General features: G+C 40.2%; 1 protein-coding gene across 2 annotated transcripts in view; it reads right to left on the bottom strand.

The window, feature by feature from the left end:
- mertka (c-mer proto-oncogene tyrosine kinase a) overlaps nucleotides 1-19,143 on the bottom strand; it is a 120,694-nt gene that overhangs the window by 93,527 nt on the left and 8,024 nt on the right. The window contains exons 2-4 of one of the 2 annotated variants that reach the window (XM_048531744.2): nucleotides 14,116-14,437; nucleotides 12,966-13,066; nucleotides 2,692-2,865 (exon numbers count right to left, since the gene is read on the bottom strand). In XM_048531744.2, the coding sequence (XP_048387701.1) occupies nucleotides 2,692-2,865; nucleotides 12,966-13,066; nucleotides 14,116-14,437 (597 nt within the window). The remainder of the gene's footprint in view (nucleotides 1-2,691; nucleotides 2,866-12,965; nucleotides 13,067-14,115; nucleotides 14,438-19,143) is intronic. The other variant, XM_048531746.2, reaches the window with a different exon arrangement.

Below are 19,143 nucleotides of genomic sequence, written 5' to 3'. Positions count from 1 at the left end.
TTGAAATCTGGCATCCTAGGGAAAAGACACTGCCATTTACCTTATAATGTGCATTTGCAGGTTGGCAGGCTGTTGCTTGTGGAACAGGAAGGATCAATGCTTGGACCAGATTTTTAGTGTCCCTACCTCTGAGCCAGAAGGCCTGCGTTCAAGTCCCCCCCCCCCCCCCCCCCCCCACCAGGTTCAGAGGTATCTCATTACTTGTCTGAATCGGCTGAAGGTATCCAATTTGGTTGACCTGCTCTAGGGGCATAAAAATGCCAGGCAGGAACTGGATACTACAGTCCTGCTCCAATTTCCACTCAGATCCTACTTTTGCCCGTGGAGGGAAAGGGAGTACTGCAGGTGGATGTAAATGCATCACAATCAGCTCAGCGATGATACAGATAGGGGAGAAAAGTTTACAAGGACCAGGGATTCAGTTGGAGAAGGCATGTTTGTTTTCCTTTCGGTTAAGGGAAGATTTGGTGGAAATCATGAAGGGTCTAGACAGAGCAAATAGAAGGAAACTGTTTCCATTGGAAAAACATTCAAGAACCAAATTTGATTGGCAAAAACAAGGCTCCAGGAAGCTTTCTTAATAAAAGCAGTATGGGTGGTGTCTTGAATGCATTCCCTGATAGTGCGCTGGTGATGGGTCTAGTAGTAGCTTTCAAAGGGAAACTGAACAAGCACCTGAACAGAAAAAGAAAAATCAGGTAGGCAATCACCTAAGGACAAGGGAGTGGGACTGTCACATCTGCTGTTCCAAAAAAAAACCCAACATAGAATGAAAACGTTAAATTTCTTCTTTTGGGGGCGGGAATAATTCTGAAATTCCAACATTGAGATTAAACTTACTGGTTTGCTCTTCTCACTTCCTTTAAATAAATGTTATACATTTACCATCCTTTGAAACCAGCCTTGCACCTAAGCAGGATAGGAAGCTTGTAACAAGCAACTTCACAATGTCTACCCTCACTTCTCTCATCAGCTCAAAATGCATCTGATCTGAACCATGTGACTTTAAGTACACTAGCTTTGCTGGAATCTCTTTTTAAATCTATTTTTATCTCATCAAGTACCACTAAAGAAATCACTTCACTTCACATAACTTTTCAAAGGTTTAGAGCCAATGAATTATATTGAAACTGGTCACGGACGGCTTCCAAGAAAAATGTCAACAGCAGCAAGATGACCTGAAAACGTACTGTTAGCTGTCTGTTGAGGGATACATTTTAGCCCGGATGCAAGGAAACTGCTTCGTTTTTTTTTGAAGTTGCGCTTTGCTATCAACTTTCACATCTATCCAAAAGAGCTGACAGGGCCTTGGCTTCACATGTCAATTCACATCTACACCTCCAACCATGTGCTGCTCACGCAGTGCTGCACTGGAGATTCAAGAAAAATAAATCAATTTTCAGAACTTTTTTTTTTGCCAGCTGAGTTAAGTTCTTTTCTTCCAAAGAGGAGGGAACAAACCTGAGGCAAGATCGATGTTTTTTGTGAGGCTTCTAGGGGCAGATTACAATGTTTTTCACAGGAATGAAATGGCCAGTACAAAACTCCCCAGGTGTGCAGATTTAATCCTCTTAAAAGGGTTCTTATGGAAGCTTACAAATAAATGTGTTTTAGGAATATAAAAAAAACAAAGAAATTTATTTTTAGCACGTGATTTAAAAAGAAAGCACAATAGAAATTAAGTATTTATGACTAAAAGTCAGGATACTTTATGCGTTTCTTTCGGCAGAGACATGTGGAAGCTGGTATTTTGTCTTTAAATATTGATACGTAAGTTCATATGCAGTTTCTTAAAAGGGTCACTGAGCTAACATGCTGGGGAAAATATTTGTACCTTACACGGTTTACATCCAAGGTTTGTGGTATAATGCTACTCTTGTAAAATCTGCACAATAGTTAGAGCAGGAAAAGGCCACATTGAAGAGCACAAAAGCAATTCATCATGAGAAAATGGTACCACATCATGCTCATAATTTCTAATGCCTAGATGAATTGCTATCTATCAGTCTCTCAATTTCTACCCCACTCAATTCTCAATGATAATCTGTGGAAGCTAGTCTTAAACATATCCATCTATGCCTGACTTGCTATACTCCACGTTGTCAATTTCTCATCATCCTTCCTACAATAGCAGAAACCTTTTAATCCTTGAGTATTCAACCACTTTAGCCTACTTATTTCTTGTAATAATTTTTCTCATTGCTAATCACACTGTTCCTTCAACTACTCTGTTGAATGAGCTAATTAAAATTGATGTGGTTAACAACTCTACAAAAATTTTTTATATGCAACAAAATAGGCAAACTATAATACCACATAAAAACCGAAAGAACTGCAGATGCTATAAATCTGAAACAAAAACAGAAGTTGCTGGGAAAGCTCAGCAGGTCTGGCAGCATGTTTGAAGAAAAGATCAGAGTTAACGTTTTGGATCTGGTGACCCTACCTCAGATCTCCGAAGTTCTGAAGAAGGATCACCGGACGCAAACCATTAACTCTGATCTTTTCTTCACAGATGCCACAAGGCTTGCTGAGCTTTTCCAAACTATAACAACATTCTTGAAAAAAGAAACATTTTCCTCATTCCAATGTTTCATGGTGAATGAATCCATACAATTACACAATCCAATCAGAAGCAGCTGCCAACTATATTAGACAAGGAACAGAAATGTGCTCTTGAAGCTAACTTACCTGCGACGGTCAAAACAGAAGGGGAAGTGTCTGCAACCATCTTCATCTTCTCACCATTCTGTAACCAGTAAATATCCACAGGATATGGTGGGCCCACAGCCTCACAGGTGAGATTAAAGGAAGCATCTCTTGTGACGTTCTTTGATTCAGGTTCTTGAATAAAACTTGGCAATCCTGAAAATGGCAGCATTTTAAAATGGCATCAATTAACTACAAGTTGTCTTAAATGCACATCATAGTCAGACACATTTTTTATCCATAAACTCTTAATATTGTTCACAGGGATAATCTATTTGATACCCTGAAATGTATCATTAGCTGTAACTATATATTATTCGTGAGATTTTTTGAACATGTGCAGTTTGATTTTTGCATATTCACAAATCCTGGAGGTGGAAAAGCAAGCTGATAAGGCAGTGAAAAAAAATTCATGCACTTAATACAAAACAAGGAAGTCATACTATACATTCACAAGCCACTGTATGGGATACTAGACAGATTTTAAGGAGAATGTTAACATTTTGGAGAGGGTGCAGAGAAGGTTTACCAAGATGACACAAAGGATGAGGGAAAAAGTAAAATACTGCAGAAGCTGGTGATCAGAAATGAGAACAGAAAATGATGGAGAAAGTCAGCAACTCTGGCAGCAGAGACAGAAATAAAGGTAACAGAATGCCACATGCAAAGGGAGAGGTCAATAAGGTTTGTTCAGAAGACAGATGGGAATCTTGCCTTTATAAGTGATGGTACAGAGTACAAGAGCAAGAAGGTTATGATGGAGCTGTATATAATATTCGTTAGGCCACAGTTCTGGTCACCACACTATAGGAAAGATGTGACTGTGCTGGGGAGAGTGAAGAGAAGATTTACCAGAATGGGTAGAAGGATTTCAACTATGAGTAGAGACTAGATAAGCTGGGGTTACAACAGAGTGATTGAAGTGTACAAAATTCTGAGGGGCACGAATGGGGTAGACAGGAAGAAAATTTTGCCCCTCATGAGAGGAATCAATAGCTGGGAGGCATAGATTTAAGGTAAAGGGCAGGAGGGTTAAATGAGATTTAAAGGAAGAATTTTTTCATCTGGAAGATGGCAGATATCTGGAACTCACTGCCTGGAAGAGTGGTAGAGGCGGGATCCATAATCACATTTAATAAGTATTTACATTACCACTCGAATTTCCACAGCATACAAGGCTATGGGCCAAGTGCTGATTATAGATCATGGAATCCCTACAGTGTGGAAGCAGGCCATTTGGCATAGCGAGGCCACAATGAAACTCCGAACAGCATCCTGCACAGACACATCAGCACTACTCTGTCCCTGTAGTGCTGCATTTTCCTTGGCTAATCCATCTAACCTGCATATCCCTGGAGGCTATGGGTAATCTAGGCAGCCAATCCACCTAGCCTGCACATCTTTGGACTGTGTTAGGAAACTGGAGCACGCAGACACAGGGAGAATGTGCAAACTCCACACAGGCAGTGGTCTGAAGCTGGAATCAAACCTAGGACCCTAGCACTGTGAGGCAGCTATGCTAACTATTGAGCCACTGTGCCACCAAGAACATAGATTCATACAGCACAGAAATAGACACTTTGGGCCAAATCATCCATGCCGACCATACATCCCAATCTAACCTAGTCCGGTTTGCCGGCATGTGGCCCTTATCTCTCTAAAGTCTTCCTATTCATATACCCATCCAGATGCCTTTTAAATGTTGTAATCGTACCCACCTCCACCACTTCTTCTGGAAGATCATTCCATACATGCACAACCCTCTGCATGAAAAAGTTACCCTCTAAGCCCTTTTTACGTTTCTCACCTCTCACCTTAAATCAATACCCTCTAATTTTAGATTTCCCCACCCTAGGGAAAAGACCTTGGTTGTTCACCTTATCCATGCCTCTCAGGATTTTATAAACCTCTATAAGGTCACCCCTCAGTCTCCAACGCTCCAGGGGAAAAAAGCCCTGGTCTATCCAGCCTCTCTCCATAATTTAAACCCTCCAGTCCAGGAAACATCTTTGTATATCTTTTCTGTACCCTCTCAAGTTTAGCAACATCCTTCCTATGGAAGGGCAAACAGTATTCTAAAAGTGGTCTCACCAATGTTCTGTATAGCCACAACATGACATCACAACTCCTGCACTCGATGTTCTGACTAATGAAGGCAAGCATGTCAAATACCACCTTCACCACCCTGTCTACCTGTGACTCCACTTTCATGGAACAATGCACCTGCAACCCTAAGTCTCTGCTCAGCAACACTCCACAGTCTTACCATTAACTGTCTAAGTCCTGTCCTGGATTGCCTTACCAAAATGCAACACCTCATATTTACCCAACTTAAATTCCATGTGCCACTCCACTGCCCATTGGCCCACTTGATCAAGGTGTCATTGTACTAGGTGATAATCTTCTGCAATGGTCCACTCCACCATCTGCAAACTTACTAACCATGCTTCCTACAGTCACATCCAGATCATTTATATAAATGACAAAAAGTAGTGGACCCAGCACTGATCCTTGCAGCACACCATTAGTGACAGCCTCCAGTCTGATAAGCAACCCTCCACCACCAACCTCTGGCTCCCACCTTCAAGCCAATTTTGTATCCAGTTGGCTAACTCCCCTGGCTCCCATGTGATTTAAATTTACTAAGCAGTCCACCATATGGAATCTTGTGAAATATTTTGCTGAGGCCCATATGGACAACATCTACCCCTCTAACATAATCAATTTTCTTTGTCACCTCTTTAAAATCCTCACTCAAGTTAGTGATTTCCCACACACAGAAACACGTTGACTATCCTTAATCAGTCCAAAAGCACATAACTCCTATCCCTTAGAATTCTCTCCAACAACTTACCTACTACTGACATAAGGCTTACCGGTCTATAGTTCCATGGCTTTTCCTTCCAGCCTTTCTTAAATAATGGCACCACATTAGCAAACTTCCAGTCTTCTGTCACCAATCTGTCATTAAATCTATTTTTATGCATTTTAAGACCTCCAGCGCTTCCTCTGCTGTGATATGAACTCTTTTCAAGACATCACTACTTATTTCCCCTAGTACCCGAGCTTCCGCATCCCTCTCCACAGTAAATGTTGACACAAAATATTCATTTAGTATCTCAACCTTCTCCAGCAAATGAGTGTTTGATGGCCAGTGAGCAGGATGGGCCAAAGGGCTTCTTTTGGTGCTGTAAAACATTATGACTTTATGTCTTGCAACTACAAAGTTTCTGATGCTCTATTAGAAGTATATGCAATAAAAATCGTGGGGATCCATTGAAATTACAAGCCAAGAACACAGAATCAGGAAAACCAGCAGAATTACAAGCCTTGCAGCTAGCCTTACCTGGTCAAGGCCATGTACACCAGAAAACATAGGCTGATGCTAGAGTACTATTCAATACCCGCCAGTTAGCTTCTATACATCAGCAAGGTATGGCATTATTTATTCATGAAGAATTGCAAGAATGAATTGATGTCTACTTGCCAGCTGTTAGAGGGTGGGATCGCATAATCCACTCATGATGCTGTTCTCGACTGACATTCGCACATAAACACTAGCACATCGTTACTAAATAGTAAACCTGTTCAGCAATTGTCATTTTGCTTATCCCAGGGTCATTGTAGCTAAAGACAACCCCTTCTTCATCAACCTGTCTACCTGCAACTCCACTTTCAAGGAAATATGCACCTGCACCCTGAAGTCAAACTTTTCCAAATGCTTGTCCTGGTTCAGATTCACTATCTGGTGTAAAGCTGTGATTAAACTTGCAAATCTTCCTGATTTTCACACTTCAGATGCACACTTAGTTGTGATTTACCAGAGCACACTGCTTAATAATTTCTAATGGGTGCCTTGATGACCTCCAGCTCTCCACTAAGCAGCCTTCTCAATTTCTATTGCTGAGATTTGCGATTTGAGTATACAACACATGACAGGAAGGAGAAGTGAAACATGAATTGTGACTCAAATTTTCCATACTGCAAACTAACAAGGACAGTTGGCAACTTTCCCCTTCCTCATCTTCTGTTCAGAATTTCTGTACATAAGTCACCCAGAATCCTATATTTCCCACCAGCTATGTGGCCAAATTTGATTGGAAATAAAACAAGCAGCTCATCTCAGTCAATAAGAATTTGAAGTAAATCCTCATATCAAAATGGCAGGGGCACAAAGGTGCTGCACTAAGCTATTCTGCTGAATGTAAAGTAACAAAACTGATTGAGCAATTTCGGTATGGTCAGAAAGGAAAAGGCCCATGGGCCCCAACAAAAATAAGTTACAAATTGAGTTCGAAGTTGGCTCAGCGACAGGTGCAAAATGTACTGATGTAGGGATTGTTTTCTGGAAGGCAGTTCACATTGGGTCCTGAAAGGGTCAGCTCTTTTCAGGACATGTATCAATGATATAAACTCAAGTGCAGCGCCAATGATTAAAAAAATTCAAATAATACAGAAATGGCATGTGGTTGATAATGAGGAAGAAGGCAAGGCTATATGGGGGGCGGGGGGGGGGGGGGGGGGGGGAGAGAGCTGGCAGAACCCAAGATGAGCAAACACGAGCATGTTATTCTGTTGCAAATATTTCCTGATAGCACTGTTACCCCTTCAATCATTTTGCTGATGATTCAGAATAGATTGATAGGCAAGTAACTGCTACATTGGATTGGCCCTCTTTCTTATGGACAGGACACACCTGGGCAATTTTTCATATTGTTGGGTAAATGACAGTGTTGTAACTGTACTGGAACAATATGGCTGGTAATGGCTGGTTCTGGAGCACAAGTCATCACTACTATTGCCAAAATATCGACATGTCCTGTAACCACTCCAGTCTGCATTTGGAGAAGGAAAACAAAGCAAAAGAATACATAATAACATTACACCAAAATTGTACAGAAAGAGAAATACCCTGCAGTACAGGTCTTCAAATTCCTGAAGGTATCATGCCAAGGCATAATCAGTTATGAAGGCGAGTCTAGCACTTTCTTCATTAGTGAAGATATAGAACGTAAAAGAGGTTATGCTGAAAATACATAAAACATAGTTGGTCCACTGCTGAGTACGGCACACAGTTCTGGTCACCACATCAGAGGATGGGTGTGATCACACTGGAGAGGATATTTTGGAGATTTTTGAGTTTGTTACCTAGACTGAAGAACTTTAGATATGAAGAGGTATTTGATGGACTGAGTCATTTAGAACAGAGAGACAGATCAGAGGTTTAACTGAGGCCTAAAGAATTATCAAATGCCCAGATGGAGTGGAACAACCTACTAACAACAGGATATAGATTTTAAAATAATTGGTAGAGGAGTTAGAGGAGAGATTAGGAGACGTTTTTCCCCACTGGATGTGACAGAAAAGTTTGAAGAAAATCCGATAGCTATGGCCCCTATGGATTTTGAGGAAAGGTTTGAAAAAGTAGACCATGAAAAAAGTTATTTCACAAAACAGAAAGATCAAATTTCACCTTGGATGAAAACAATTAGCTTTGGGATATAAAATTACAAGTTGTGATATGTGGTGGTTCCTGGAGTCTGGATGGATAATAGCTTTTGAGGACATGTTCAGTGTTAGGACAATGGCTCTTTTAATATTGAAATGAAACCAAGAGTTCACAGCTGGGAGGGGTGGTATACATTGAGGGTGATAAAAATTGACTATAACAGGACACAGACAGGCTGGTGGAAGGGTCAAAGTGGCAAGTAGAATTGTGAAGATGCATTTTGATAGTAACATCCTGGAGTCATCGCTAATCAAAAACTGAACTGGACCAGCCATTTAAATACCGTAGCCACAGGAGCAGGTCAGAGCAAGGAATTGTGCAACTCATACCTATCTCCCAAAGCCTGTGCACCATCTGCATGGCGTAAGTCAGGGGTATGATGGAATAATCTCTACTTGCCTGGATGGGTGCAGCTCCAACAACACTCAAGAAGCTCGACACCATCAAGAACAATGCAAAATGCTTGTCAGATGCCATATCCACTACCTTTAACTTTCACTCCTTCCACCACCAATGCTCAGTAATAACACTGACTACCATCTGCAAGAGATACTGTAGCAATTCACCAAGCTAACAGTACCTTCCATGCCCATGACAATGACAAAAGACACATGGGCATTGCCACTTGCAAATTGCCCTCGAATCAACACATCATCTTGAATTAGAACTACAGCATCGTTGCGGTCACTGGATTAAAGTCCTGCAACTCACTTACTTTCTGGGTGCACCTACACCAGTTGGATGATTGCAGTTCAGGGAGCTGGGTCACCACATCTTCTTAAGGGCAATGACAGGGGAGTAATAAATGATAGCCAGTAACATCCATGTCCTGTGAATGAATAAAAATGATTGACCAGAAAGGAGATCTGCACTCCAAGGTTAGGGTGAAAAGACTAGGGTTGTTCTCCTTGGAAACCATTTTTTTTAATGCTCTCATGAGATATGAGCATGACTGTCTGGGCCAGCATTTATCATCCATCCTTAACTGCCCTTGAGAAGGTGGTGATGAGCTGCCTTCTTGAACTGCTGAGGTCTATGTACTGTGGGTATATCCACAACACTGTTAAGGAAGGAATTCCAGGATTTCAACCCAACAACAATCAAGGAACAGTGATGTATTTCCAATTTAAGATGTTACGGCTGAGCAGGGAACTCCCAGGTGGTGGCGTTCCCAGGTATCTGCTGCCATTCCTCTCTTAGATGGAAGTGGTTTGAGCTGACAAGTGGAGGGTAACATGTGTATTACATATATACAATGACCATCTCCTGTAAGAGACAATTTAACCATCCCTCTTTGATACACAAAGGTATCACTGAATTGGAGTAGGCGTAGAAATACTGTGGCTACAATGGCAGGTCAAAGACCAAGAATCCTACAGATGGTGACTCACTTCCTGACTTCCAAGAGCCTAAGATCCATCTACAAGACCCAAGCGAAGAGTGTGTTGAAGTACTCTTGATTTGCCTGGATGAGTGCAGCACTCAAGAAGCTTGACACTAACCAGGACAAGGCAGCCTGTTTGTTTGGCACCACATCCACAAAACATTCATCCTCTCCACCACTAAAGTTCACTATAAGTAGTGTGTACCATCTGCAAGAGGCACTGTAGAAATTCAATAAGGTTCCTCCCAAAGCACTTTCCAAACACAATGACCACTACTATCTTGAAGGACAAGGCAGTTGATACATGTCAATGCTACCTCCTGGAAGTTTTAATCCAAGCCATTCAGCATCCTGACTTGGAAATACATCACTGATTTATCAGTGTCACTGAATCCAAAATCCCTCCCTGTGGGTGTACTTAAAGCCCATGGACTGCAGCTGCACAGCTCAGAACTATCTCTAGGGATGGGCAATAAATCTGGCTCAGCAGCTGAAAGCCGTGTCCCAGGAATGAAGAAAAGAAAAGGCAGTTTGGGCGGCAGGGTGTTGAAGATTATGAAAGGTTAGGACAAGTTGGACAAGGGAAAATCTGCTCCTATTAGCTGATAGTTCAGGAATTAGGGGACAGTGATATCAAATATTTGGAAAGAGATGGAGGAAATTCCAAAGAAGTTTTTTTTAAAATTCAATCAATCATAATGACCCAGAACTCTCTGTTTCAAGGGTAGCTGAATGGAGTGAATTGATGATTAAAAACTAAATGGCAACCTGATGGAAATAAAGTTGACAGGTTGGAACAGAGGATGAGAGCTAGAGATAACACAGTGGAGCTGGAGGAGCACAACAGGCCAGGCAGCATCAGAGGAGCAGGAAAGTTAACATTACAGGTTGGGACGACCTGAAAAAGGGTCCGGACCTGAAACATCAGCTTTCCTGATCCTCTGATTCTGCCTGGCCTGCTGTGCTCCTCTAGCTCCACTGTGTCATCTCTGACTCCAGCATCGGCAGTTCTTACAATCTTTCAGAGGGTTAGAACTGACTGGATTGCTGAGTAGCAAAACAACATTGATTTGATGGGCAGAGTGGCCTCATTCTTTGACACAAATCATTTTGGAATCCCGGGGACTCTGAAATTTGCTGCTTCAAAGGAACACTCATCATTTTTAAAGGTTCCCTACGAAGCAACTAAAGTTCTGTAACTTACAAGTCTATGGACCAATAGCTATATACTGACATTGGGCCAGGGAGCTTCTTTTTGCTTGCACAGGCATGATGAGCTGAATGTGCCATATATGTCTACAATCCTACAAGAGGATAGAGGTTGATATTCAGAATTCAACATGATATGATCTTCCAAATTCACTTAAACCACCTGTATATTGACAAGATAGTGGTAAAATATTCATCATGGATGTCTGAATTCCATCATTTGAGTTAACACCTAGACCTTCAACAAGGAAAATGGTTTTAGAAAGGAAAAACACTGACTTAAAATGGCCACAGCAATTTGTTGACCATAATTTATCCCAGTTTCATGATGTGGCATGAAGAAAAGAAAAGGCAGTTTGGGCGGCAGGGTGTAGAAGATTATGAAAGGTTAGGACAAGTTGGATGATGAGCTGAATGTGCCATATATGAACTAACATTTTCAAAAAGATGGAAAAGTTGCACTGTCAAAAAACAGTACGCCCAGAAACTGGAATACATGAATGAATGAGCTGTTTTTCAAGCAGCTGCTTTGACAGAGTAGTGAAGAAAGATGTTTTTGTAACTGGACTCGATACATTGCTCTCTCTTTCTCACCCTGTTCCCTCTCAGTCTCTCTGCAAAGACACAATCTGGTGATAAAACAAATTAGAGAAATATCCATTTACAGAGATGTAAAGATATTAGGACTACATTGCTTAGGATAAAAGCTATCAATTTACTAACTGCAGTTTCAGGTTAGGTTAAAACTCAGCATTTATAAAGACTTATAAAACTACATATCCTTTTATCTTACTTTTAGTACTGGGCTCATTTCTCTTTTATCAATGTTAAACATGCTCATATGTTTGATGCTTTGTCCTTACCATTTTTACTGAGCTTATCAAGTAGTAAAACAGCTCTTCGTTTTCCAAAATTAAACCTTCTAATTGCTTTTTACATTTGATTCTAGTGAATTTAGTTACTGATTTCCTTTGGAATGAGGTATTGCTGTGTGATAAATATCTTAAAATGTTGTTGTGGCCAATGGAAAGACTTAAGGAGAGGAGAGCTGGTTCACCTTGCAGCGCTTGGTTGGAATGGAATGAAGAGAAAAAACATTGCAAAAAAATGTTCAGTTAGAAGTGAGGATTCCCCTTTAAAAGGAAGAAGTGAAACGTGGTGGCAAGTTACCTTTACGATACACATTCTCATAACTGGCTCCAGAACAATATCTCCAGGGAGCTGGAAGTTATCACAGCTTCTATTTCTACCATGTTATCTTAATCAGAGACAGTTCAGTTGAAAGTTGAGATATAAAATAACTAAATGGGAGTTCTTTTGCAATGGAACTAACTTTCTGTTTTTAAAAAATACTTCAGCACAGTAGGCTCAAGGAGGAACTAATGAAAGAACATGGAACATACTTACTATGGAACTCAAACATTCAGTTCCTCTGACGATTACACAATTAAATGTGCTAGAGAGCTGTAGCTTAGAACATAAGAACAAGGAGAAGGAGCAAACAATTCAGCCCCTCTAGCCTGCTCCGCCATTCAATATGATCACAGGTGATCTCACCTTGGCCGCAACTCCATTTTCCTGCCCTCTCTCCATAACTCTTCAACCCATTACTTACTTCAGTATTGTATTTTTCTATGCAATTTTAGTAAGTTAAGGCGTAGATAGTAATCAACCTCAAAGCGTATGGCTGTAGAATCTCAGACATTTACAATGCAAGATGGAGGCCATACAACCCGCTTTGTTTAAATCTGTCCTGTTCTAAAGCAGTCAAAACCTCAATTCCGCATTCTCCGAATTCCTATGTTTTTTCAGCTTCAGATCTTTCAAACAACTCACCCTTTAAGAAGTGCAACACTTTTTTTGCCTAAACTATTTCTGGTGAAAAAGAATTCTGTATTCTAATATGCCTTGTAAAAGAAATTCCCCAACCCTTCTCCTTAATCTTCATGAGAATTTGAATGAACGAACCATCCTATTCACCAATGACTTCCCAATTGTCAAACAGATTTCCCCATCACTTCATCAAAACATCTCTCCTCATAACTGTAGTTTAATTCATTAGAACAGTTCATGAATTACTAAATTTCCCATTCATTTTGCAAGTGGTTGCATGCTGCTTGATTCAAAGATAATGTGCTGTTGTGAAAGTCATACCTTCTATCTGAAGATTGATCTTCTCTGATTCAATGGGAACATTAGAGATTAATATCCTACAGTTGTAAACACCTGCATCAGAATGCAGTACATTGGAGATGCTGTAGAAAACAAAAAGTATAGATTACTCTTGAGATGCATTGGATTAAATTTTACACAAATATTCCACATGTTCCTTATTCCACATTCACCACTCCCTCCTGACCCCCTCCAGGAATTTCAGTACATCTTTTGCACTGAATCATTTAAGGGAGGTTTTTATTTAAATGTCTTTGACAACAGTAACATTCTTTCCCACAATACACTGCCGGGGACATCTATTCGCAATTAACATTGCAGTTATTCCTCCCCTTGTTGAAAGTATCAACCTGTTTTGCACATAAAATTTTAAAGAAAAATTAGTTGCTTACATAGTCATAGAGACATACAGCACGGGAACAAACCCTTTGGTCCAACTCGTCCATGCCGACCAGGTTCCCAAACTAAACCAGTCCCATTTGCCTGCATTTGGTCCATATCCTTCTAAACTTTTCCTATTCGTGTGCCTGTACAAGTGACTTTTTAAATGTTGTAACTACACTTGCATATACCATTTCTTCCACTATGAATCACCCCTTTGTGTAAAAAAAGTTGCCCCTCAAGTCCCTTGAAAGTCTTTATCCTATAACCTTAAAATTATGCCATCCAGTTTTGAATGCCCCCACCCTAAGGAAAACACCTTCACTGTTCACCTTGACACTGCCCCTCACTATTTTATAGACCTGCATAGGGTCACCTCTCAACATCCATTGCTCCAGTCATCTTTCCAATCATGCCTTCATACATTAAATTGTCTGCTAAGAAGGCGTTCATCTCCCAAACCTTCACCCTGTTCTCCCAACCTTGGTCTCGGATTTGCTGTAATACAGCACCTGGCTTCAGCCTAACATATTTCCAGGTGCAGGAATTTTCATGTGATGAAATCTCAAGGCATAACCCTACTCAGGTAAACCTGAAGGTAGAGACAAAATGGACTACACCACAAGCTGCATTACTCAAGAATTTACGTGAAATTTTAAATATTTAAAAATGTTAAAATATTGCATTGAGCCTTACCATCCGAAAGCCCTGTGTTTTCTAAAACCAAAGGCATTTAAAAAGATTCCTGTACCTGCAGCTGCTGAGGATCCTGGCTTTGTGTTCACTGACTGCAAAAGCAATCCCTTTGTAGAAGCAACGGTGGCCATCAATTAGCTCTTTACCATTCTTCAGCCATTGAATAGGCACATCCTGGTAAAACTCAGGTACATCAATGGAACAGTTAAAGCTTACAGGATTGCCTTGTGATATTATAACGTTTGCTGCTCCAGGTTTGAATCTAATCTCTTCCCGAATGTTTGTTGCAAACAGGGCGGTACTTTGGGATTCTCCTGCTGGCGTCGGCACATTCTGAGTTGGTACATGGGTCAAGGGAGGTGCATGAAAGACACCTGCTGGGGAACAAATTATATTTTTAAAGTCATTTTTCTCAATATTTCTTTCACTACAGCCCTGACAGATAATTTGTTTGGTGTGCCAGTCAAGCTTAACATTCAACAGATGGTAAATGAGGATCTTGCTCAAGGATTTGGGGATTGGTCCCTTAGATTGAAGAACTGTACATTATACTCTTGGGAAAGGAGACAGAGAGATATTATGAAATCATATCATCAAGGACAATAACTATATGGAATTTTCCAACTATTTCGATATCTTGAGGGTAGGTCATGCATGAACTTATGTGGATCTTTTTGAAACGGATTACGAAAGAATGGACACAGGAATGTTGATGGGCATCAGGTGTATCAAATATCTAATGGAATTCCATGATGTCCCTAAGCCATTAACTAAAGTTAAAGCTCATGGAACTGCAGGTAAATTGTTGACTTGGTCAGGAAACTGGTTGAATAGGAAAATAAAGGAAGTTGGAATAATGGGTAGTTAATTAAATTGCTAGATAGGACCTGTCGTGACTCACGAAGATTTCTGTTAGGGCCTCAAATACACCTTGTCTTTATTAATGACCTAAATGACAGACTATAAAGCCACTTATCTAAATTGAGGATTCAAAGATAGCTGGCATTATAAGCAGTGTAGATGGAGGCATAAAGTTTCAGAGGAAATGCTAATGTGAAAAAGATTCATAATACATGATTATTTGTGAATTTGCATTCTAAACTGGAGGAAAAATAGTTTTCAGTTTTCAGTTCTGTGAAGGTCTGACTTTTAAGAAAATGTTAGAAAAAAACTTTAAACAGTAAGTCAAACGAACCAGTATTTCCAAGAAACTATATGACTGTAGTATAGATGAACATACGAAATAGGAACAGAAATTGACCAAGTGGGACCTGGTCCTCTATTCAATTAGAAAATGGCAAACTGTTTGTGCTTCAAATTCCACCTTCTGATCTCTTACTAATTATTGGCTAATGGAATCAGCAGTAAAAATCTAACCGCCTGCCTTAAAATTATTCAATGACTCGGCTTCCACCACCTTCTGAGGCAGAGGGTTCCAATGTCACAGAAAATACTTCTCCTCATCTCTGTCCTAGAAGGGTGTACTGTAGTTTTAAAACAGTGTCCCCAAATACAGAACTCACCCACAACCGCAAACATCCTTTCCCCATCCACCACGTCATGAATATTCAGGATCTTATCCACTTCATCAGGTCACCATGCTCTCTTCCAAATCCCAGTGAAAAAAAGCCCAGCCTGTTCAAGCTACGCTCCTAAGACAACCCACTTATTCCAGGTACCATCAACATAAAAAACTATCCGCTGAATCACCTTGAATACATTTATATCCTTCCTTAAATAACGTAACCATAGTTGTACACAGGTTTTCAGATGTGGTCTCACCAAATTCCCTGATTAACTGAAGCATAAAATTCTGTTACGTTCAATTTTTGTCAGAATGAAGGGTAGCATCCTATTTGCCTTCATACTTCATGTTTTACCTGTGATTCTGAAGAAGTCATATGGAACTCAAAACATTAACTTTTTTATTCTCTCCACAGGTGCTGCCAAAACTTCTGCATTTCTGTAACTTTTTCTGCTTTTATTTCAGATCTCCAAAATACACAGTATTTTTCTTTAATTTCCACTGCCTGCCTAACTCAAATATCACAGTGACACAGTGTGGTCTTCAATGTTAAATCAGTCCTTTGGCGCACTTCTTTACTCTGCTGGTATCTTTTCCTCACTCCAAGTATCTCACCTTGTTCCACTGCCTCCCCTCCTCAAAAATCATCATCCAAAGTCTCTGCTATCCTCCGTTTTTGCCTCACAGTTTCTCCAAAACTTTCTTCTCCCAACTCTGCACTAAGTGACACTTCACTGATGGGCTGAGCCTCTAACTCAAAATAAACTCTTTTCCCATTGATCTTGATGCTCTCCTGACTTCCCCAGAAGTTCCCGCAAAGTAAACCTTCCCTTCTCTATCCATGGCCACCTCATCCATTTTGCCATAGACTGGACTCTCCATTCTGTCACAGAACTAATCACAGACAGGCAGTTTGCAAACCACATCCTTGTATCCCTCACTAACTATATCCTCACACACCCTTCCAAATCTACTTCTTTGACCAATCTTCTTTTTACCCAGATAAAGCTCATCTCTCGCTACTCACAACACTAGTTTTAAAATCCAACGTACACCATGACCTCACAAAACAACACATTCATGCTTTATTATGCATTTGATGGCTGAAGTTTTCAATTTTTTCATTCAAAGAACACAATAATTGTGCATGCCATAATCAATCCAAATATTTCTTGATAGTAACACATCGTATTTGGAAAAGGATGTCAAATTTTGAATAAATCAGTTCCTCGCCATTTTATTTCATAACATAACCACTCTATTCTGAAAGATTGGCAACCATAAATCTAGCACAGTTAGTCATTGTGGCAGAAAGGTAAATTCACAAAAATATGCTAAGGTTTAGCAAGGTCACTGACATAAATTGTATAAAATCATGGAACTTTCAATTTGCCTTTGTGTTTTCATTTGGCTTACTTTATCTTCATTCTTCAGAGACCTATTCTGATGCAATGGCAAGAAGATAAACAATTGAGACTGTGTTTCAATTTCATTGTAAAAGCATCCAGTCCTCATAAGAACAGTGGTATTGAGGATTTTTTAAAAATTATCAGTATCATCATTGGTATTTGATCTCCCTCAGTATTTTACAGATTTGTAACCACGGTTTAGCACAGAGTCAGGCATTTGACACAACTGGACCATGTTGGTATTTGTACAAAAATGCTTCTTCGTATTCCCAGTCGCAGAAACTTCCAAACTTTCCTAACAACTGCCTTTATAATATTGATTCAAGTTGAGAAGTGAGGGTGACTGCACGTGACATCAATGGAGCATTTGACCAAGCATGGTACCAAGGATCCCGCGCGAAACTGAATTCAAATGAGAATCAGAGAGAAAGCTGTCTGCTGGTTGGAGACAATACCTGGTACAAAGGTTATGGTTGTTGCAGGCGAAGCATCTTGGTCACAGGACATCTCTGCAGGAGTTTGTCAGCATAATGTCATAGGCCCAACCATCTTCGGCTGTTTCATCAATGAGCCTTCTCTCTATCATAAGGTCTGGCATTAGAATGTTCGCTGATGATTTCAGTTATATTTGCAACACCTCAGATACCAATGCAGTCAGTATCCATGAGTAGTAAGACCTGGTAACATTCCGGGTGCAGGCCAATAACTTTCAGATAATGCTCATGCTACTCGAGTTGCAGGTAATGATTATCTCCAACAAGACAGTACTTGACTGTTGCACAAGGGTTTTTATTCCCTGGAGCAACCTTGTGATGTTGTCACAGAGTTGTTTCCCTATGGTGTAACTAGCACAGCGTAGTTGGAGTTAGTGAGACCAAATATTGAGGAGATGGATGATAGTTGGAGCATGTGACATCCAGTTAGACAGAAGATGTAAAGAACAGTTTTAATAACACAGCAGTAAGTTTAGAGGCTGGCAATTTCAGATTACCATGTATTAGAATGGCTTGTATGAATATACAATAAACAGAATTGTGAGGAAACCTAAGTGTAGATATAGACTTTGCCTTCTCCTTGACCAGTCTGTCCTAAACCCAAACTTATGCTTATGGACATGAAACCACATGGCAAAACTAATCATCTCCCCTTGGCGTTGAATGGTTTTACCATCACTGAATCTCCCCAACTATCAAAATCATCAGAGTCACCACTGACCAGAAACTGAACTGGGATAACCATATAAATACCGTGGCTAAAACAGCGTGATTGAGTATTGAAAACCAAGGTCCTTTGAAACTGAATTTCCTGTGTGGAATTGAGACCTCATAAAATGGCTGTTACAGCAGTTACTTACCTTCCCCAAATATAAACAATTAATGTCTTAAAGAAGGACAAAAGACAAGTTAAAGATAATAGTTATGAAAGCTAACAGGCTAGTGCTGCCTAATGCTCCAAGTTCTTTGGAAACAGCTGAATTATTTGTTCTTGTATAAAATGAGAGCTGTCTTAATGATGGAGGAGGGAACAAAGGAAGCAATGGTTATTCTGATATTGTGATTGGCTGTCCCATGTTCCTTGTAAACGCAGTGTAGATTGCCAGTCTCAAAAACAGAGCATATCAGCAAATGCTCCGGTTGGTCGGGTTCAGGTTTCCTTCCCAGGAAGCTCTTGCCTCCACATGGAAGATGTGGCAAAATAGAGGAGGAAGTCCCAGGGAAGAGTCCACAAAGATTTGGGCTGGAGAGCAGGATACTTGCCTTCACAACTTAACTGAGACTGGCTTAAGTTGTGCCAATTGTCTGTTCATCAACTGGTATCAAGGAACCATCCTTAATTGTTATAGGTCATATAAATGCTTTGTCTAATTAAGTAAGGTATCACATCAAAATTGTTGTTTCATAACAAATCTAGTGTATGATCTGAAAATTTGTTAGAAGTAATCAACTGTATATCGAGTATGCCATTTGGTCCTCCGCTTCAATATGATCATGGCTGATCCTCCAACTTAATGCCACATTCCTACTCTCTCTCCATATCCCTTGATGCCTTTAATACTTAAAAATTTATCAATCTCTTTCTTAAATGTATTCTTCGGCCTTCTGAAGTAGCAAATTCCACAGGTTCAGGACCCTCCGAATTACGATATATT

Source organism: Stegostoma tigrinum, chromosome 4 (assembly GCF_030684315.1).
Source record: "Stegostoma tigrinum isolate sSteTig4 chromosome 4, sSteTig4.hap1, whole genome shotgun sequence".
Taxonomy (NCBI): domain Eukaryota; kingdom Metazoa; phylum Chordata; class Chondrichthyes; order Orectolobiformes; family Stegostomatidae; genus Stegostoma; species Stegostoma tigrinum.
Note: the sequence above shows the minus strand (reverse complement) of the source record. Positions and strands in the feature narration are given on the sequence as shown.